The sequence below is a fragment of the Cololabis saira genome, chromosome 3 (genome assembly GCF_033807715.1).
Source record: "Cololabis saira isolate AMF1-May2022 chromosome 3, fColSai1.1, whole genome shotgun sequence".
Classification (NCBI taxonomy): domain Eukaryota; kingdom Metazoa; phylum Chordata; class Actinopteri; order Beloniformes; family Belonidae; genus Cololabis; species Cololabis saira.
This window is the reverse complement of record NC_084589.1, coordinates 50,083,213-50,106,972: the sequence shown is the minus strand read 5'-3', so window position 1 is coordinate 50,106,972 and position 23,760 is coordinate 50,083,213. Positions and strand designations below refer to the sequence as shown.

General features: G+C 40.1%; 1 protein-coding gene across 1 annotated transcript; it reads left to right on the top strand.

The window, feature by feature from the left end:
• Positions 1-20,174, top strand: LOC133440396 (zinc finger protein 37-like). The gene is made up of 6 exons (XM_061717656.1): positions 1-220; positions 10,701-11,131; positions 11,489-11,563; positions 12,675-12,737; positions 12,879-12,984; positions 18,734-20,174. The coding sequence occupies exons 1-6, from the start codon at positions 49-51 to the stop codon at positions 19,681-19,683; spliced, it is 1,797 nt and encodes a 598-aa protein (XP_061573640.1). The 5' UTR covers positions 1-48; the 3' UTR covers positions 19,684-20,174.
• The last annotated feature ends 3,586 nt before the right edge of the window (positions 20,175-23,760 follow it).

Here is a 23,760-nt window from a genome sequence, read left to right as displayed (position 1 = left end):
AGAAGGAGAGGACGGTTCTGTTGTTTCCTTTCTTTTTCCTCTTCAACAATGTCTAAGGTGAATCATCTGAGAGAGTTTATCGGTCAGCGACTAACAGCAGCTGCTGTAGAAATATTGTCAGTGTTTGAAAAAAGCATCTTGGAGTATGAAGAAGAGCTCGACCGTCAGCGCAGACTGTTGGACCTCGCCTGGAAACCTGAAATCAGACTCCACAGAGTCGGTACGTAACCCTGGAAAGTTGAATGAATGAACACATGAGTATGACTCCTACAAGATCCCTTTGTTTCCAGTTAAAAGCCGTGGTGATGAAGCAAACCAACTCAATGGGAAACTCCCCAGCTCAAGCAGCTGCTGATGTGGGATTCGGAAACATCCCGAACTAACTTGTTGTTCTGTTTACTTGGTGCTGCCTTTCATGCTCCATTCAGACTCTGGACCAGACTGGTATTTCACACTTTACACTTAATCCTTTATTCTGTAAAAAAGATGCAGATCACAGTGGCTCCGTGTAGATTTTTTTTTAGATTTATTTATTCAGCACAGTATAAAAAACAGAACAAGTAACATACAAATGTAAAAGAGAGATTGTTAAAGTGCTCGACTCCGGTCCAGCCAGCCGTCATTCGTATTTACGGTCAAATCAGCCGCTCCTAAATGTTCATGTGCTCCTATTTCCGCCTTTACGGTAACTGAATGAACGCGGCTCAGAAACGGAAAGATATGAAGTTCTGAGTTTGAGATAATGCAGATATGTTTTTTTCATATATTTTTTTCCATTACCTTGATTACACCCAAACTTCCACCGTAATATTTACACACCCTTACTGTACAATCTTTTTTTTTTACTTCAGGTTCTGTTTTGCAGAGACTTTTAAAAGATAAGATAAGATAATCCTTTATTATTCCCTCAATGGGGAAACTCCTGTGTTAGCAGCAGTACATTTAACATATACACACACGCATGCGAATGTGAGAATGTGATTCTGTGTGGATTGTAAAAGTACAGTGAATGTGAAATTGAGCAGACCTGTAGTGAAAAGTTTGAAGTTTACACCTTAATATTTCAATATTTCTACAGTAAAATTGTTTGAAATTAAGCATACTTGCAGTGATTGTAGTCCTGAAGAGAGGTTTATGAGGTATTAGCTGAAATTATGGAATAATTCATTTTTACAGTCTCTGCAACAAAGGCAACTGACCTTTGTAGAAAAGTAGTGTTTGAAGTTTACACCTTAATATTTCAATATTTGTACAGTAAAATTGTTTGAAATTAAGCATACTTGTAGTGACTGCAGTTGTGAAGAGAGGTATGTGAGGCATTGGGTGAAATTATGGGAGAATTCATTTTTATAGTGTCTGCAAAAACAGAACCTGAAGCAAAAAAGGCAAATTACTTTTTTTTTTTTAAAGTAAGGTGTTTGAAGTTTAGATGTTAATATTTCTATTTTTCCACAGTGAAATTCACTGTGCCTGTAGTGATTGTAGTTGTGACGAGGGCTATATGAGGTATTGGGTGAAATTATGGGAGAATTCATTTTTATAGTCTCTGCAAAACAGAACCTTAAGCAAAAAAGGAGACTGACCTTTTTAGAAAAGGTGTTTGAAGTTTAGATCTAAAAGAAAAGGTTTTCATCCTTTTCTTTTACAGTAATAGCGTGTAAATATTACAGTGGAAGTATGGGTATATGAAAAAAACATATCTGCATTATCTCAAACTCAGAACTTCATATATTTCTGTTTCTGAGCCGCGTTCATTCATTTACCGTAAAGGCTGAAATAGGAGCACATGAACATTTAGGAGCGGCTGATTTGACAGCAGTAGTGCTCAGTTAAGGCAAAAAGCCCAAGGGGCTTATACGAGGCCTCTACCTGTAAAATACAGCAAAATATTGTACAAAGATTTAAAATATGCAGAAAACATGATTGCAGAAATATCATTAGGTAATGTGATCAATTAAATGTGTCCTGAGTTTATGTTTAAAATGATTGAATGAAGTAGAGGTAGACGAGATTGCTGTAGGTGTTCCATAACTGTATCTGATGGAGAACTGACACAAACCAGTACGGAACTTCAGGAGATTTAAATGATTAGCCTGTCTTGTATTAAAATGGTGCATATCACTGTTGAACTGAAAACAATCTTTACATGGCAAAGAAAATGAAACTGGCAGGAACAATACTTTGAAAACAAAATTGCAGGTTTGATATGTATTTAACTTAAAGTTGGGTAAAGTATTGAGTTGTTTGAAAAGAGGGGCAGAATGAGCAGACCAATTACTGTGTGTGGCAATCCTGCAGAATCTTTTTTTACATGTGAAGTTTATGAAGATGTGTGTTGTAGGTAGCTCCCCAAATACTATTACAGTAAATAAGATATGGATATATAAAGCTATAATAAAGAGTTGGGAGACAATTTTAATTCACCAAACTACGGAATTTGCCAATAATACCAATAGATTTAGATATTTTTTACAGACATGGTTGATGTGTTTTTTCCAGCTTAAACTTTCATGGATAATTACACCAAGGAAGGTTGTTGATGTAACCTGAGTGAGCGGGTCATCTCCTATAGACAGACCGCTGTTAGATTTACAATATATTTTATTAATTTATTTTTTCCACAATATCTTTATTTGAGTTTTATAGCAGCACAAGACAATGGCCGGGTTTCCCAGATCAGTTAAGTAGCTCTTAACAGCGAAAGACTTCTTTCAAACCTTCTTAAGGAGCCTGTGAAAGAAAATCGCGTTTCCCAGAGTCGCTCTTAGCTTAAGTATCTCTTTCATTAAGAAGGAAATGAAAGATGCTGCTGACCCAGTCTTTACAACCATCTTAGTGAACAAAGACTCACAGATCCAGCCGCGTCAGGCAAAACAATATTACACCAAGCAATGAGATATTAAAACAATGCACCCCGCACAAGTTTTGATCTATTTTATACTTTAGATTTATATTGTTTAGCATTTATTGGTGACAGCAAAGGGGGGGAAAAAAAAGAAAAATAAGGAATAACAAGTGTGTTCCTGTATATGCTTTATGCATTACGCACAAATAAAACGATCATCATGAATATCATTTATTTGATGATTTGGCTGCTATACATCATGTTCTCGCTGCAAATCAACCGCGTCACCGCGCGCGAAGCAGAACTGTTTTTATGAACGCATTCGTGCGTCAGCACTTCAGTCCCCTGGACGTGTGTCGGACCGGGCTGTCCAGGCAGCCGGGACACCGATCCTCCTGCGCCGAGCCCGAGCGCATCTATGTGATGACAGGGAAGCAGCAGCTGATCAACGGGATCCTTTGATGAATCGTTCATTACAGTCTCAAATATAATCAATGGTGTCGGTTTATATTAAAGAATCTTTTTGCCCAGAAGAAAAAAGAGCGAAGACAACGACCCATAACTATTTTCTTCTCTTGAAAAAACCCACCTGCGGGATGCAGCAGCATCAGAAGAGCAGGAATACGTGCGTGGCGGGGATGATCTCTGCAATCTGAAGCCCTCTATAATTGTAAAAAGAATTTCACTTATCACGGGTTCTTTTTGGAACATAACCCCTGCGAAAAACCAGGGATTGCTGTAATTCCACGTTGCGATTTGCGAAACTCGCCTTCTCTTGGCTCATGTTTTTGAACGCACACACCCGCCCACCACGTTTCCTCCCGGTTTCTGCGTGTGGGGAAAAAAAGCCTCACTGTAGCCAGAAATAACGGAGTAACGCACCGTTTGGATGAAAAAGGGTCATTGAATTATATTTATCATCTTAATTTTTCATTATAACGCACAGGCAGCAGTGAATTAGTGCGTTAGGCAGCAGTGCTGCGTGTGAAAATGCGCTGATAGTGATCGGTGATCGATTTGCCTGGCATCGATTGATTTGGTTTCAGAACCGGACAGCTGCTCCAAAGAGCTTCTGAAAGAGCGAAACTAAAGAACGGTGTTAAGAAGTCATCTGGGAAACACCCATATCTTAGGGTTCTCTCTTAGTTCAAACCTTCTTTGAACCTCTCTTAAATCCTTAAGAGAGGTTGGATCTGGGAAACCCGGCCAATCACAGTAAAAACAATCATGTCATGTATAGTCTAGTCATGGCCATGTCTTTTCTTATAGATTAGCTGCCAAATATAGCAACAAAAAAAAACAGCTTAAAACAAAACAATCACAATAAAAACACAAAATGAACAATATGCTTCTCTTGTTATTAGACAGATTATGAACACAATGTAATGGATTGTGAAATAATAGTAATAATAATGATAAGCTACGCGCTTTAAAAGTAACAGAGAAAAAATAAATAAATTAATTAATACATACATACATACATACATACATACATACATACATACATACATACATACATACATACATACATACATACATACATACAAACACACCATACCCACAATTAGTGATCATTTTGGTTTTCTGTTAAGTCTGAGTTCTTGACATATTCAATAAATGTCTTCCATGTACCTTCAAATACATGCTGTTTGGCTTTCAGAATATAAGTAATTCTTTCCAACGGTAGGGTTGATAACATTTGTCTTAACCATTGACTGGTACTTGGTTAATGCCTTCTTTTCCATAGTAGTGCAATACATTTTTTGGCATTTAACAAGCTTAAAGGGAAAGTTCGTTTTTTTACAACCTGGACCTTATTTCTGGCATTTTTTATGGTCGTATACTCACCCGGAGGTGTTTGGTGTCATTTGGAGTCCTTCGGAAGATATTAGGAGAGATGAGATGAGATGACGTCATGAGTTCAGAGGTCTTGTTTACAAACTGATTTATTTGTTATACACACAGCCCCGGATGAAGACAACAGGTCCTGGAAGCAGATCTAGTGATTCATAAAAGAAATAAAGAGTTTCGCGGCAATCATGTGTTATTTAGACGCTGCATCGTCTGTGTCCCGTGGTGCCCCCATTTATTCTACACTGCCAAAGGCAGTGAAATAGTGTTCCTCTATCTTCTGTACATTTTGTGCATATGTCTGGTATATTCGGGTCATATCTATTCAAATCCATCGGTGTCACATACATCCGCATTAACCATTTATATTGTATTATTCTAAGGCGTGCATTTATGGATCCAGAATGAGCGTTGGCACATGCGGCTTCCCACTCTTCCTTGGTAATATCTGTTTGGATGTTTTCCTTCCAGGCCCTTAGCTTACCGGTATATGTTGAGTTCTCACTTGAAAATGATATCAACAAATTGTAGATGTCTGATATTGCACCCTTTCTCAGACAATTCTTTGTTACAATTTTTTCTAGTTCTGTGCTACAGGGTTTAGAAAGTACATTGCTTGGATTTATTTTGACATAATTTCTAAGCTGAAGGTACTTGAAGAAATGTTTTCTATTAAGATTATATTTAGCTACTAGTTCTTCTAAGGACATCATATCATCTGAGTTTGTTGTGTATAGATTTTTAATTGTTTTTAGTCCCTTAGTTAACCACAATTGGAATGTTGCATCTGCCCTGCCTGGTACAAAGAACTGATTACCCCAAATTGGGGTATATTGCGATAGTGATTGTGGTTCGTTTAAGTATTAATTCACTTCAATGCGTATTCCCAAATATTTAAATTGGTCCACAACATTGAACTGAATTGCATCAGCTATTGGATTTTTCCTCTCATTTGAATTAAAGGAGACCTATTATGGCATTTAATGTATATTTTAAACAGGCCTTGAATGTCTTAAAAACAATCTAAAGCTTGTTTTTTCTACATAAATCATAAATCCAGCCTGTGGGCCCTGTCACTAGTTTTACCGCTTCTAACCTCTTTTTCTGCGCCTCATTTTTAGGGAAGGGGGGGGGTATGATAATGAGGCTCTGTGCTGATTGGCTCCCTGAATGACGTGTAGCAGGGGAGGAGAATAAACCTGCTCCGCCAGAGCAGCCCGAGCCTGTAAATAAATACAACACTGAATTTTCACAAATGGCAACTTTATTGTTAAAAAAATAAAATATGAGTTGTATATAAATAACATTTATGCACTATTTAAGCCGGATCTGCCCGGCGGAGTCTGAACGCTGGCCGCGGAGCCAAGCCAGGCGCCCGGGAGCAGCGCTGCTGGATCAGCGCGCATCACCGCGGCTTTAACCGGGAAATATGACCGGTTCCCACCGGCCGGGACCGCAGGAACCCGCCTGGACTGGTAGCAGGGACTCCCGGGGACCGACCAGCGGAATTTCAGCCGGATCTGCCCGGCGGATGCTGCGCGACGGGCTCCGCAACTCCACGGCGGGCGCACAGATCCGCTCCGGAGCGCATCCGCGGTGCATCGCCCGTTATCGGGGATCAAACCGACAGATTTCGCTGAAAATCTCGAAGGGTGAAGCTGGTCCAGCCTGGGACAGACCCCCGAGGACCCAGCTCCCAAATCACCCGGGAACCTGCATGATTTAACCTGGATCCGCGGCGCTGCGGCGCCGCGTCCGACTGGCTGAAGGATGGACCGCTCCAGCCAGAGCCAGAGAGCTGGTTGTGGGCGTGGTTTCAGCAGCGGAGGCTGAACCTATGGAAATGAGCGCCTATGGTGACGTCACCCTAGGCGCAGATTCAGAATGGCTCAAAAAAAGGCCACGTGACACTGGGGACTCGGCGGGGGTCAGAGAGCTTGCAGAAATTCATGGTATTTTGTCTCCCCTGTGCTGGCAGGGTGAGGGGAGACCACTTTATATATGTTAAAACAAGAAAAAACGTGTTTTTCATAATAGGTCACCTTTAAGTAGTAATATAGAGGATTTGGTATGATTCACTTTATACCCTGAGATATCGCCAAACGCTCTTATCAGCTGTATCAGATCTGGGATTGATTTCCTTAAACAGGACATAAATAAGATTACATCGTCCGCGTAAAGGTCAATTCTGTGCTCTACTGGTCCTACTGTAATTCCGCAAAACTGTGGATGAGAACGTTTTGCTATTGCAAACGGTTCTATTGCTAATGTGAATAACAAGGGTGAGAGAGGGCAGCCCTGTCGACATCCTTTGTTAACATTTATTGGTTTTGAAATATTTCTGTTCGTAGAATTTCTGCTGTAGAGTTATTGTATATGACCTGCACCCATTTAATAAAGATATTTCCACAACCAAATCTTTCTAAAAAATTGAAAAGATAAGGCCATTCGACCCTATCAAAGTAGGGCTGGGCGATTATACGATCTCGATTTGTGATCGCGATCAAATTAAGTTCGATCACGGTGATCAGCTGTGGGTCTACTTTCTCGATCACGTGCAAAACATGCTCCAGCAAAGTGCACGACAACCAATCATAACCCGCTTTCCTGGCACCGCGCTGTCTGCATTAATTGATCATGCATTACATGCCGCAGCAAGTTGCATGACCATAGCCAGTAAAGTAGTCACATCTGCCTCCCCTGCACTGGTGGGAGCAAGCGTGACCAGAGAGAATAAAACTACAAGACAACAACCGCAGGCTAGCGTTAGCTTAGCTTCGAGCCGACCGGGACTCACGGTTAGCGGTTATTTATTTATTTATTTCGCCGGACAACCTCTTCCGAGCGTACAGGAGGAGGGTGTGATGGATTCACAAAATGCCCTTCGTGATGGATGTATTGTGTATTCGAACCGCACTTATTAAAGTTGTGATTCGCTCTGCTTGTACCACAAATTACTCATCACCGCCGACTTCAGAAACTCCGCGGCCCCGACATGGGTGTGTGCGTGCGTGCGTGTGTGTGTGCGTGCGCGTGTGTGCGCTCAGCGGAGTGATTGTGTCGGAGCGCGGAGGCAACAAGCAGAGCTCCGCAGATGACGCCGTAGGCTCTGCGTTGGTGTAACGTGGGACCATAAATCAGCCTTAAGTCCCTTTAGGCTAATACTGTGAGAAATAACCTCTCATAATAGCGGTACTACAGTTAATAAATGTAATAAAACTGCCGTTTCTGCTGGAGTCCTGTAAGTGGAGAGTGAGTTTTAACTCCTTAATTACCAACCAGCGTCAGAGTCACGCACAGTAAACAAACTGTGATGTTAGAGAGCCACCTTTTGGTCAATTTAAGCAACAGCATCGCCAGCTGCTTGACAGTGGCTCAACTCATATTAGTTTACTGTTTTTGTTTTTAATAATGTCATTGCAATTTTATCTATGCAATTGTGAAAAAAATGGCAAAATAAATGAAAAACTGTGAACAACCGCATTCCGTAGGCTATTCAGTACTCAGTATTCAGCCAAGTCTTTAAATTTTATTCCGCTTCAGTTTCGGCCTCAAATTTTCATTTTGGTGCATCCCTAGTTTTTTCGGTGGGTACCACTGGTAGCATTCTGGATTCTTGTTAAAACATGCTATTTGCTTTATTTGTTAATAAAAAAACAACTAATCTCTGGTTTCTTTCTATTTTATTCCAGAAGGGAGGGGGGATCTTCTGATTTAAAAAAAATCGTGATTAAAAATCGAGATCATTCAATGTGGGAAAAAAAATCGTGATCACTTTTTTTGCCATATCGCCCAGCCCTATATCAAAGGCCTTTTTGGCATCTAATAATAATAGGGCTGTATCTGGTTTATCTTTTTTATAGTGAATTATATTCAGTATTCTTCTGACATTATGGAAACCTTGTCTTCCTGATATGAATCCATTTTGGTCCCTATTTACAATTTTTGGCAGAATTCTCTGTAATCTAATTTCTAGAAGCTTACATAATATTTTAAGGTCCGAGTTTAGGAGGCTTATTGGTCTCAGATTTTCACACTTATTAGGGGTTTTGCCTGGTTTTGGCAGTAAAATAATTAGAGCTTTATTCATCGAAGATGGAAGATTGCCACTCCGAAATGCCTCGAGAAACATTTCTAAATGGGGTGTTAGCAATATGTTTTTAAATGTTTTGTACAAGTCAATCGGGAGACCATCTGGTCCTGCTCTTTTTCCTGATTTCAAATTATCTATGGCGTTACAGATTTCTTCTTTGGTAATATCTGTATTTAAATCTTGTTTATATTAATCTGGGGTACAAGGAATAGGTAATCCATCTAAAAATCTATTCATATTTTGTACATTAATAGAGTTAGTTGTACCATATAATTTTTTTATAATAATCTCTGAAATCATAATTTATTTCTGTAGGGTTCACCACAACATTCCCGTTGGATGTTATGATTGTAATAGCAGTTCTGGTCTCTAATTGTTTTATTTGCCATGCTAATAGTTTTCCAGATGTATCACCTTGTTCATAGAATGACTGACTGTTTTAATCTTAGAAGACTAGATGCGGCTCTAAAAGCAGATTGTTTGTCATATTCAGACCTCAAAATTAGTAATTCTTTTTCCAGTTGTGTTGTTTTTTTCATAAACTTTTTCTTGAAGAGTTTTCTTTTTTTTTTCCAAATTAATCTCTCTTCTTGTGCCTTTTTTGACTTTGAACCCGTATAGCTTATTATATGTCCTCTGAGAAAGGCTTTAAATGCTTCCCACCTTATACTTGCTGTTGTCTGTGTAGTGTTAATTTTGAACTACTCTATTTGTTTTCCTATGTACTTTACAAATTCTGGCAATTTTGAGGTCATTGGATATTATTCCAGTTTCTAGAGATTTGGTGAAAATATGGGTAGAAGGCTTAGCAATTGAATGTCTAGTTTTCATAATTAAGTTAAATCTGACCTCATCATGACCAGCAGCTGAGTCTTTCAGGCACATAATTATGTCCAAGATTTCCTTCTCTGTAGGAGGCTTGAAGCTCTGAATAGAAGGATGGGAACCTGTCAGAAACTCAGATGGAGACCCGGCTATAGGAGTTATCCTTTCTGAAAGAACTGTACCAATATTGACAAAATAATTGTTAAAAACATATGCAATGTCAGATGGGTCAGAGTAGACTCGATTTTCATTAAAAATTAAGATGGAAGATTGGCTGTAGAATTATTCATATTTAGAAGCTGGTTAATGACTCCCCAGGTAGTTTTTATGTTATTAGAAGCCTCATTGAATTTGTCGGAAAAGTACTTTTTCTTGGCAATTCTAACAAGATGATTATAATTGTTACGAAATGTCTTATAATTTGCTTTATTAATTGGGGATGAATTACTGATGAATTTCTTATACAATCTATTCTTAGCTTTCAGAGACTTATGGAGATCTGGTGTAAACCAGGGTTTTCTAAATGCAGAGACCTTGTTTGCTTTTTTGCTGACAAGAGGAAATCACCTGTTGAATACAGAGTTGAAAGACTTGAAAAATGACTGATATGCTTGTTCAACATCATCATGGGTGTATCCATCATCCCATAGGATGTCATCAACCTGCATCTCAAACCGGTCAACATTTATTTTGTTATACACTCTATACCTTAGAACTAGAACTTGTAAGATGTGAGATGACACTGGCAAAAAACACGACGGTTGGAGGATGTTCATATAAGGGTTCATATGCAGGACTTGTAGTTAGATCGTTATATATGACGCAGAAGAAGCCATTTCTAGAACAACAACTTTATTCTTCAACTGTCTTGATACCAACGCAGTAACACAAGAGTATAGTCACAGTGCCGCCTAATGGTCACACAGAGTAATGCACTTGTTTTCAAATATATACTACATAGATGAATGGGAAGACCGAAGGTTCAGGACAAAGTTTAAACCTCACACATACAACCAAACAATCAACACTGGGAAGCACTTTTGACTTGTTAAAATCCTATATTTTTGTCCCTTTTTGTAATTCCAGAACTCCCACAAGAAAATGTTTGTAAGGTGGAGGAGGACGGGGTTTTCAGGGACCAGCACCTGGATAACCCGGAGAGGAGCTGCAGCCCGGACCAGGAGGAACCAGGGCACCCACAGACTACAGAACTGGAGGAAGACTCCAGTGGTCAGGAGATGAAGCACGAGGACGTAGAGGTGGATGTCTCATTGGTCAATGTTGCTCATGAGAAAGTTGAAAATTGTGAACCAGGACCAAACTGTGGCCAGCTGCTGTTGCACACTTCTCCTGAAGCTCAAAACAAAGATGAGGAAGGGACTGAAAGTTTACGCTCAGACTCCAGTAAAACTGCAGATCCGGAGCCAATGAGACGACACGGTGACCACGAAGATGCTGCTGTCCCGTCAGACAGCAACTGTAAACCAAAGCTGATCAGGACCTACACGAGGAAGAAGGTATTTTCTTGCAGCACTTGCAGGAAAGAGTTCAGTAAAAGTAGTATTTTAATGGATCGCATGAAGATCCACACTGGCGAAAGGCCGTACCTGTGCAACACCTGCGGAAAAATCTTTACTGAATCATCAGCTCTTAAGCGGCACATAACCACGCACACAAACATTATTTTGGGAAGATTCTAGGTTTCAAAGACTGTAATAATTTTCCTTGTTGACTAATTAAGAAACATTTTGAGTGGATTTCTTTCCCTCAAAACACTCAGAAACACAGCCATGAAACCTTTTGCATAATGTTACACAGAGAACAACCTGCCATCAAGACATTTATGAAAATATCTATATTTTTCCGTTTTGCAGGTTTCTACTGAGGAAATGCCTCCAGAAGATTCTGGTGTTACAAAGTCTTCCTCCACAATTGAAGATTTGGAACAGGTATATATTGATACTTTTAATAAACATTGTACATTATCTGAGTATGAAATACTATTTTATGAATGAATAGCAGCGGGGTGCAAAAAGATTACTGTAGATTACTGTAGGCACACTGTGCTCGTAAATTATTTCTTCCAGTTTGCACATTTCCATTTTTAGGGGCAAGTGAAATTCTCGCTCTGTAGAGCCCTGCAGTAACGTCACATTGGACGAACAAAACAGCCAAATCACTGACCAAGTGCAACACTATTAAAATATGCTCCGTTATATCCATAGTAAAGCGATATGAAAATAATATGGAATATATCATCTATACACACACACACACATATATATATATATATATATATATATATATATATATATATATATATATATATATATATATATATATATATATATATATATATATATATATATATATATATATATATATATATAATGTATATATGTATACATACATACATATATATATATATATATATATATATATATATATATATATATATATATATATATATATATATATATATATATATATATGAGTCTATCATTCAAAAAGGTGTACTTGAAAACAGAGTTTTGTTTCTGTAACTCATATTTGTTTGTATCTGTAACCGTAGTTTTGTAAACTTGTACATAGTAGTAGCTATTAAATATTTAGCTGTATGAAAGTGAGCTTGCAAGTGTCTGAATGCACAGACTTGTAAAACGGAGTTTGCACACATGTAGAAGTTTACGAAACTAAGCTTACAGATAAATGCTTGTACTTAAAAGTTTGCAAAACTATAGTTACAGGTACAAACATAAATGCACAGCTTTACAAAACTATGGTTACAGATACAAAACCCTGTTTTCAAGCACTCCTTTCTGAATGATACAATATTCCATAAAAAAGCTGCAACCAAATCATGTGCAGGTGCAACCAACTTTCTCAGTTGTCGCACCAGTGGACGAGTTAGTCTGGAGCCTGTGCAAGACATTTTTGACCTTCTAAAGCTGTATTTCCACACTTATTTTGATCCTGTCACTTAACTTAAACTTAAACAAATGAACACAGGCAGACCACGGTGTTAATTTTGAACACATCTGCTCTTGTTCTCTATCTTAGATGGACACGGAGAATCAGTTCTGCAGTCCAACTGAAATGGAGACAGTTGTCAACAGTGAGAGGGTAAGTAGAATGTAATGTAGACATTTGATGGACATTTGTTTTTTTTAAAATACTTTTAAAATAAATACTTATGATTCTGAAATGTCTTGCTGCTCAAACTGTCTGGTAACAATAAATGTTACAATAAAAACATTCCAACAGTGTCAGAAACATAGCCTGGTGTGTGCAACTGTCTCCCCCTTGGACAAGTGTCTCCAGTGTGTGGGACCTGTGTCCTCCCTCAAGTGGCTTGGCTATAAATGCAGAGGTGAGATATTAAATGAATTGGCACTGTCTGGTGAAAGGTAGTAGGTGTATGTGCTGTGTTCTGTGGTACGATTAACCCCTCTATTAACACCTATGGAGAATGATCCTGGTACAGCATAGGCTACTGTACCTACTATTGTTTCAGTTTAACTATGGTGTCATTATCAAATTGAAGACAGCTACCTTACTTTATTAGAGTGAGATTGATTGCAGTGTGTGTCATACATGTCATCTAATTCAGATTACATAAAGATGTTTCATTCTGCCTTATTGGCACTGACCAGTTCTGCGAGGGTCGTACTGTAGGTTTTCCTCAATCCACCTTGTTCTCCACTTGGATGTGCGAACATTTACATCAGTCAGTACGTGCACATGCAGCGATTCAAGCTGGTTGGAGATCATTTGCACACATCGTACTGACTTTTAAACTGCATGTGAACACCATAAGTCAGTCAAGTCAATCTGATCAGACCGGATTCATCAACCCGTTTGCAGCACCTAGATAAGCCAGTCGCAACCGCCTTGTTAATGCCATGTGTACGGGGACATGGATATTACAGTCTGCGCATGCTCGAGATTTTCCCCCGGGTGGGGTTTTCCCCCGGGGGAGGGGATTCACCCAGAAGTGAAAGGAGACGACGCGACGCTGATCAGTAGTAGCACGTCGTAGTAGCAGCAGTGTCGTCAAAATATTTCCTATTCTGACATTTCATATATAAATACTGTATTTTCGCGACCATACGGGCGCCGTGTGGAGAGGCATAGCCTCAGTCTTGTGTCATTTCTGTATTTAAAACACACACGGCGCACACACACACGTGTGCGTATTTAAAAATACAGCGGGAGCAAAACTTTGTTTGATTGTAGGCTACTTTATTTCAGTTTTTACATTAATCAAACCCATTAAGTCTCATCCTCTGTTTCTGCATTAAAGAGCTCCGCTAAATCAGCTACCAGTCCGGATTCCTCGCTGTCAGAGTCACGTTCCGTGCCGTGCGGCGCCTCGAAATGCACGCTTTTGCAAAAGCTAGCAAAATAATCCCAGCAGACACGTTAGCCCATGTTAGCATCTACAATCCATCTGCAAACTGTGGCATAATTCGCCCGGCGCTGCTTCACTCCTGGAGAAACTCTTCTCCCCCAGTCATCCGTCGCTCTCACGCCGCTGCAGCCTGTCTGATTTATGGTTCTGCGTTAACCAACGCAGAGATTACGCCGTAGGTTATGCGGCAACGCACACGTACGGTGCGCTTCGCCGCGTACGTTACGGCGTAGGCTCTGCGTCGATTTAACGCGGAGCCATAAATCAGGCTTCACTTTTCCAGCCGGCGTGAAGCCGGCTGGAAAAGTCTTTAGGCAAAGTCTTTCTTTTAAAAGTCACCATAGTTTCTGTCCATCAGCGTGGCAACCAAGCACAGCAGGGAACGATGACTTCTACTCTGGTGCAGTTATCGTGTTCAAGTTATTGCTACAAAATAAACTGGACTTATGCATTTACAGTCAGAGCGATGCAGTGCGGTTTTTAATTATATTTTACTCTGGGGTGTCGTGAGATTTTATTCACTTTTGAAAGGTGTCATGAATGAAAAAAGGTTGAGAAAGGCTGCTTTAGACAGATTATTAATAGGAAAGCAGTTAGAATGCACTTTTTCCTTTCCTTGTTGTTAAACGGAGGTCAACCGGAAGTGGCTCTTTGTTGAAATGGTTACCATGGTTACCTCGGGTACAGCGCCACCTAGCGTCACGGATTCAGCCATGCTCTGGTTACAGTGGTTTATTCAATCTGATTCAGTCTGATCTCAGAACAGCATGTGTGATCAGACAAGTTGATCCAATCTTCTGCATGTCATTATCTGATCAGATCTGCAACCAGGTTGAATCGCTGCATGTGCACGTACCTAGTAAGTGTCAGTCAGTACGTTTCTGATCGTATCAGATAACGACATGCAGAAGACCGGATCACTGGTCTGAGTTTACATGCTGTTCAGAGATCGGATAAATGGCAAGAGCATGGCTGACTCCGTGACGCTAGGTGGCGCTGTAACCATGGTAACCATTTCAACAAAGATCCACCTCCGGTTGACCTCCACTTAACAACAACAACAACAACAACAACAAGAAAAGACGTCGTACGACGACCGGGTCTGATTTGTTCCTCCGAGTTTGTTCCCTTTGCTGCCACTAACCTTGCAAGAGGCACAAAAGCCACAATAACCCTTTTTAAAAATTATTATATTATAAAACGTGAAATTTACCGGAAAATACGAATACGGGAGGACGGTGGGAAAGAGGAGTAAAATACGGTAGTTTCCCAGCAAAAACGGGAGACTGGACTTGAGTGGAAACAAGTCACAAGTTTTCTACTGGACAATTGTGTCGTTATTAGGGAAAGAGGACTGGACTTGAGACACAAGTTAGGAGGGCCAGCCAGGTTCTTTCCTCTCTCTTATTGTTCAACTGTTGCACTGTAGGTGTTTTGAAAATAAAAAATAAATAAATAGTGGAAGTGATATATGTATGTAAATATTGTCCTTTACTGAATTAAATAGTTGCTAATCAATAATTCCGCCAATTAATTAGCCTGTCTGAGTTTTACCTGCCCTTATAACCAGTACTCGAGTTGTAAAAAAAAATCAGGGGGGATGGTGGATTTTGTGCTGATTACAAATAATATAATATATTACAAATAATAGCACTGACCAAAACACCTGCAGAAATACTGCAGGAATGACATAGCAGCAGTTAAATGCAGCCTTCTGTAAGCTTTAAATATCCACTGGGCTTACATCAAATACATCAAAACACAACAATAAAAAACACTTTTCTGAACTTATCAATATCACTCTGTCCTTCACAGGATAAATAAAATTGATCACTGCAAAAACAAGAATATTTGTATTATTTCTAGTTAAAATGTCTCATTTTAGTAAAACAAATCTCATTACACTTAAAACAAGACTCATCACTGGAAAAAACAACAATTTTCACCTGTTTCAAGTAGATTTTCACAATCTACAGATTTTTTTGCTTGTAATAAGAAGATAAATCTTGTCCCACTGGCAGATTTTCCTACTTATTTCAAATGAAAATTTACCTGAAACAGGTGAAAATTGTTTCAGCAATTTTTAGCAGTTTGGCAGCACGGTGGCTTAGTGGTTAGCACTGTTGCCTCACAGCAAGAAGGTCCCCGGTTCGACTCCCAGGCCCGGCAGGGGCCTTTCTGTGTGGAGTTTGCATGTTCTCCCCGTGCTTGCGTGGGTTTTCTCCGGGTACTCCGGCTTCCTCCCACAGTCCAAAAACATGCATATTAGGTTAATTGATGATTCTAAATTGCCCGTAGGTGTGAGTGTGATTGTGATTGTGAGCATGGTTTGTGTGTCTATGTGGCCCTGCGATGGACTGGTGACCTGTCCAGGGTGTAACCCCTGCCTCTCACCTAAAATGAGCTGGGATAGGCTCCAGCAGACCCCCGTGACCCCGCAAGGGATAAAGCGGGTAAGATAATGAATGAATGAATGAAGGTGAAAATTGTCACATTTTTCTGGTGTCATTTTTCTGGTGATGACTCTAAGTGTTGAAATAGCAGTAAAACCACATTCATTGATGAAATAACATACGTTTTCAGTTGTAAGAGCTTCCTTCATTTTTTTTGCTGTAACACACACTTGTATTTCATGCCACGAATAAAGTCATTTCATTTGAATTTTCAAGGGTTTGGCGCCTAAAAGCTATGCTTCTGCCAAACCCTTTTCGTTCAGCCATAGTTTAATTTATTTTTTCTGTTTTGTTTTGTTCATGTTTGTTCTTTTTTATGATGTTGCTGCTGAACGAAATAAACAATCATTCATTCATTCATTTGTAGTTATGTGTTTCACTTTTATTACAAACAAAGAGCTAAATATTAGTGTTGGTGTGTTACATTTATTATGAACAGATACAGAATGGTATACAAATCTTAAACAAAATATCAACATGTACAAGTTTGAAAAAGGTTTACAAATTTTAAACATTAATATGTGCAAATTGTAGAGGTATCAAAAGCTGAACTAAAAGGAAATATCTTCCCATGTGTAGAGGTTGCGGTAGACAGGCTTGTGGTTGGAGGTGATTGGCCGTGAGGGGCTGGATGGCGACATCGCCTCTTTGCCCCTGCCGCCTCCAACGAGGTCTCTGGGCACTTGTCTCTGAAGACAGAATTGGTGTAAAACTTATTACATGTCCTAACGTGGGCATATGTTTAAACATAAAGAAGCATTGGTTGTTGCAGCCAGCATATTGCAGAACTTACCTGGTAACTCAGAGTTCCTCTGCAGCGGGGAACTGCTCTACCATCGCTGCTGTTGACTCTCCCCCATCTCTGTTGCTGCTTCTGCAGAGGGTTACACAAATGAAAAATTATTTATATCTTATTCATTTTATCTCAGACATATGGATTTATTTTGTCTAGTTGTCAAAATAATCACATTATTGGTTCCATCTTATGTTATTTGCAAATATAATCATGACTACTTTCATTAAACTGTGTTTTAGGTACTTTGATTTATAAACAGTCACACCGGGTTCATTTTGACCCAGGAAAACAGCTGTGATTGGTTTTAAATCAGTATTCTGATTAAACCTGATCAGTGTGTTATAATATAAACGCATTTTCATTAAAGTCAGACAATAATGCCCAAAACAGTACTGTAAAGTTGGAACGTAGTTGGATAATAACACATTTAACACAGAATTAGGTTATAATTTATGTAATGTGTTATTGGTAGTCAAACCTAACACACCTAACCCCTCACCCCCGCCCGCTTGACGGTTAAATTAAATGTACAAGTAAATCGTTATTTAGCAGACGCTTTTATCCAAAGCGACGTGCATAACATTACAGAACATACAGAACAAAACATTCTTTGAACAAAGGCAACAAGTTTTAGCAACTAAGTAACGCACCGTTATTTTGATCTGCTCCGGTGTCCCCGGCCTCCGTCCCCCTTTCACTTCCGGGTGAACCCCCCCCAGAGGAAATTCTCGAGCATGCGCAGACTGCAATATCCGATCCCCCGTATACATGGCGTTAACATTCCAACTGCGAACCGGTTATCTAGGTGCTGCAACCCGATTACTAAATGTCCGAAATAGGTCCGAAGTAGATCGGGTTCAGGTGTTTACATGCAGTTTAAAAGTCCGAACGATCAGAAACCTGCATGTAAACGTACTGAGTGAGTCGGTGAGGTGCTCAAACTCGCAATCTTTCACTTTGTTTTTTAAATCAGTCACATATGCATCAACAGTCTCTGATATTCCTTGCACTTGAAAAAAGAACAGGTGCCTCAAATACGTCACATTTGCCTTGGCTCACAATGTTGGCGGAAAAGTTCTTTCAATGTATCATAGTCATCTACGTCTTCATCAAAGTCAAAAGTGTTGTATACCTTTTAATTGCTTCGTCCCCGGCCACATGTAGGAACGTGGCTCTTTTCACTGAATCAGACTTTTCGTCGATTCCGCTGGTGACGAGAAACAGTTTAAATCTCTGGATCCAGACTCTCCAATTTTCTGCTAGGTTTCCTACAGTCACAGTGCCACCTAATGGTCACACAGAGTAATGCACTTGTTTTCAAATATACTACATAGCTGAAAGGGAAGACAGAAGGTTCAGGACAAACTTTAAACCACACAAATACAACCAAACAATCAACACTGGGAAGCACTTTTGACTTGTTAAATTCCTATCTTTTTGTCCCTTTTTGTGATTCCAGAACTCCCACAGGAAAATGTTTGTAAGGTGGAGGAGGACGGGGTTTTCAGTGACCAGCACCTGGATAACCTGGAGAGGAGCTGCAGCCCGGACCAGGAGGAACCAGGGCATCAACAGACTACAGAACTGGAGGAAGACTCCAGCGGTCAGGAGATTAAGCACAAGGACGTAGAGGTGGATGTCTCATTGGTCAATGTCGCTGATGTGAAAGTTGAAAATGGTGAACCAGGACCAAACTGTGGCCAGCTGCTGCTGCACACTTCTCCTGAAGCTCAAAACAAAGATGAGGAAGGGACTGAAAGTTTACGCTCAGACTCCAGTAAAACTGCAGATCCGGAGCCAATGAGACGACACGGTGACCACGAAGATGCTGCTGTCCCATCAGACAGCAACTGTAAATCAAAGCTGACCAGGACCCACACGGGGAAGAAGGCGTTTTCTTGCAGCACTTGCAGGAAAGAGTTCAGTAAACGTAGTATTTTAGTGGATCACATGAAGATCCACACTGGTGAAAGGCCATACCTGTGCAACACCTGCGGAAAATCGTTTAGACAATCATCAACGCTCAAGAACCATAAAATGATCCACATGGGCGAGAAGCCGTACCTGTGCAACACCTGCGGAAAGTCGTTTAGAAACTCAGCAACGCTCAAGGACCATACAGTGATCCACATGGACGAGAAGCCCTACATCTGCAAAACATGTGGAAAAGGTTACAGGCAACGTTCCAACCTGGTGATTCACTCGAGGATCCACACCGGTGAAAGGCCGTACCTGTGCAACACCTGCGGAAAAACCTTTACTGATTCATCAGCTCTTAAACGGCACATATACACGCACACGGTCGAGAAGCGATATTTGTGCAACACGTGCAACAAAGGTTTTGACCGCAGAATTGATTTGCTGAGACACATGATATATCACCCGGAGGAGAAGTCTGGTGACTCGTGACAAATGAAGCTCATGTTGTCGTCCTCCGGGGGCAGCTGTCCACTCCTGTCTGACCCACAGAAGAAGAACCCGCAGAAGTCCAACCACCACCTCCTGTGGCTGATGAGCCTAATCCCCTCCCCACAAGAGTTGCAGGTTCAACCCGGATTTATGCTTCTTCGTCAACTTGACGCAGAGGGAACGATGAGGTTGTGTTGCGATGAGGTTTTTTTTTTTTAAGTTCTGCATTGAGTTTGTTTGAATCCCTGTTCCTTCTTAAAATCGTTATTATTTGTTGCTGTTGGTAACTTGCCATCTCCACGGTGCAAATAAAGAGCTGTTAGTATGTGCTAAAGTTTCTTTAAATTTGACAGTTTATTTCGTTCATCTACAAAGCCTCTCTCACATCCTTTTTCCCGTCTGTTTCTTCTTCACTCACATTCTCTTTTGTAAAGTTAATCTGCAGCTCCATGTTGTTAAACTCTCTCCTTCTACTCCGTTCAGAGGTTATATATTGTGATGTTATACATAGTTTGGTGAAAACTGTAAAAGGCTGTATACCTTTTTTAAATCTGAGCTGCACGTACATCAGATTATGGTGATAATTCATGACGAACTCAAAACAATGTTATTCAAATGAGCCATGCTGTGTTATTGTAACTATAAATTACAACATATTTGTGTATGTTTTTCATATTATTTAAATAATATGAAATTAACAATATTATTTAATCGCATGTATAAAATCAAGGTGTACTAGATTTACAACTCGTCTGACTCATTATTTATTATAAAGCTGATGTTGAGATCCGTCTTGAAGCTGCAGATCTGCAGGTTGGAGAGCAGGAAGAAGAGGGAGGATCATCGGGATCAGATTCCAGGAAGAGGACAGACTTTGGATTTAACCCTTTTATATCAGACATCCGTTTAGAAGTAAATGTCTTTTTACCTCAACTCATATTTAGTCAGAAATAATCATGAAAAATGTAATTAAGTTTTCATTTTAGATGGATGAATCATTTTATTGTTTATAATTCTGGAATATTACACTCTCCATATGTAGAAAGAGCAGCAGTGCCCCCTGGTGGTGAGTTATAAAAGCTCAACATAAACCCAAGAGTGAACAATCTATCGTAATAATAAAAACACAAATAAAAAAAAAGACTTTAGTGCATCAACAAGAGGAAAGTTGTCAGTGATGCAGATTATTGGTACAGCGTGATCAGTACAACCAGCATTTAGCTCAGAAAACAATGTCGAAAGAGAAATGTCATCAAATGAAGTTGAAAAGTGGAGATGCACTTTTGTCCTTTATCCTCAACTTCCTCAATCACGTCATATTTATCCAAATTGTTATTTCACTGGTCTTGGCTTCATCAAATGACACATCCAGGGACAGAAGCCGTGCATAGGTGTTCATCCTGTCCAGGTGTTGGAAGGTGAAGTGAAGCCGAAGCCATCGCTTCATCCACTGATCTGTTGGCACGGTAGGAAAACTGATAGGAATCCACTGTGTCAGGAACCATGGAGTTGATGTGGGTTAAAAAAAGATGATCTGCTCTGTTGGTCTCTGGAGAAGGTTTAATGAAAATGGCCGGGTTTCCCAGATCCAACCTCTCTTAAGGATTTAAGAGAGGTTCAAAGAAGGTTTCAACTGAGAAGGTTTCAACTAAGAAGGTACCCTAAGATACGGGTGTTTCCCAGATGACTTCTTAACACCGTCCTTTTGTTTCTCTCTTTCAGAAGCTCTTTGGAGGAGCTGTCCGGTTCTGAAACCAAATCAATCGATGCCAGGCAAATCGATCACCGATCACTATCAGCACATTTTAACACGCATCACTGCTACCTAACACACTTATTCCCTGCTCCCTGTGCGTTATAATTAAAAATTAAGATGATTAATATAATTCAATGACCCTTTTTCAAGATGAAAACAAGACTGCAACTAAATAAGAAGTAGTCTTGGTAAGAGAATAATGAGGAAATGTATTGTTTTTATTAAATGTGAAAGATGGACAAAAGGAGAAATTAACTTAACGATCATTCAGCATATAGGACCACATTGTATCCTCCTGACTAGTAAAACAGAATCCTTCACCTCAAAAAAATATTCTGAAGTTTACTTAGCTGCTTGACCGTTTTCACCATTGCATTCATCAACGTTGTATTTGCGGATGTGTGGAGACACAGCGGGTGTGGAGACACCAGTGTTGGGACTAACGTTATTTAGTAACGGGTTACAGTAACTGTGATGGCCTATGTTATATTGTGTCTCAGTCCCTCTCTCTCTGTTTTCCTCTTCGAGGTGGAGCCAGCTGATTGTTAGATCTGGAGCACCTGGGTTGGGTGCTCCTCAGGAAGAGAAAAGGCTGGGGCTTCAGTCTTTCTCGCTCTCTCTCTTTTCATCCTGGCAGCACTCCTTTTGGTTTTGTTGAGCCTTTTGCACACACAACACCATACAGCACATTTACACACATCCACATGCATACTACTGATTTTACTGACTTTACACATCCCATTCCTTATCTTATTTGTGATTATTGATTTACCTTAATAAATATCTTAATTTACTAGTACGTTGCGTCCTTTCCCCTTCTTTTGTCATGGCCTTTGAGCCAGGGTTATGACAGTAACGCCGTTAGTTTTGCGGTAACTAATACTCTAACGCATTACTTTTTAAATTCAGTCACGCAATTACCGCTACCAAACGGTGCGTTACTCCGTTATTTCTGGCTACATTGAAGCTTTTTTTCCCCACACGTGGAGACCAGAGGAAACGTAGTGTGTGCGTTCAAAAACATGAGCGGTCAAGAGCCAAAAGAAGGCGAGTTTCGCAACGTGGAATTACAGCAATCCCTGGTTTTTCGCAGGGGTTATGTTCCAAAAAGAACCTGTGATAAGTGAAATTCTTTTTACAATTCTAGAGGGCTTCAAATTGCAGAGATCAGCCTCGCACGTATTTCACTGCTCTTCTGAGCCGCTGCATCCTGACTCTGTAGCGTCTTTTTATCCTAAATCCCGCGGTGCAGGTGGGTTTTTTCAAGAGAAGAAAATAGTTATGGGTTGTTGTCTTCGCTCTTTTTTTCTTCTGGGCAAAAAGATTCTTATAAACCAACATGCTACCATTGGTTATTATATTTGAGGACTGTAATGAACGATTCATCAAAGGCTCCTGTTCTTCAGCTGCTGCTGAAGCTCATTGGCTGTTCTCAGCTTGTTGCTAAGCAACCAACGTTATTGATACAGGAAGTGAAGAAGCGGGGAGACTGTTTAGAATGCAGAACACGATGCACAATGCAAATCCATACAGTACCTGCTGAAATGAAGGCTAGAGGGGCATTAATGGGAGCATTTAAAATAATGTTTTTATTTAAAGTAACTAAAAAGTTACTTTTCATAGTAACGCATTACTTTTTGGTCTAAGTAGCTGAGTTACTGAGTTACTTTTTAATGAAGTAACTAGTAACGGTAACTAGTTACTATTTTTCAGTAACTAGCACAACACTGGTGGAGACGCAGCGCTGCTCCTCAATGCACTGATTCCCTGTCATCACACATATAGGTGCTCGGGCACGGCGCAGGAGGATCGGTGCAGAGTCGGCAGCAGAACAGATCTAATTGGGGGGCACATAATAACCAGCGGGGGGGCACAAACTGCCGTTCAAGAACGCAATATGATGTAAATGCTTAATGAGTTTGCCATCAACGATCACAGCAAACCAGCTTCAATTACACAACATACTGCAAAATCTCTTTTTAATACACACACACAAGTGTATTGTGCACCCAAACTGCAAAAAAACAAAAAACAACGACGTACAGCCCACGTCTCTCCCTCCCTCCCTCGCCCTCTCCATCTCTCTCTCATACAACGCATACACATAAAAATGTGAACGGTGAATCTCCAAATTTAATTTGACGAAATTAGACAGACCCAAACATTCCACATTTGCGTAATAATAAACGCCAAGGCTGGCGCCATGAAGTCAATTAAATGCATGTCTCACCTTTAGAAGAGTTGCACATCTTAATTTTTTTTTTAAATAGATCACACTTTGGGAAGCCTTCTTTATATTTTAGCGTTATTTCCGCGTAGAT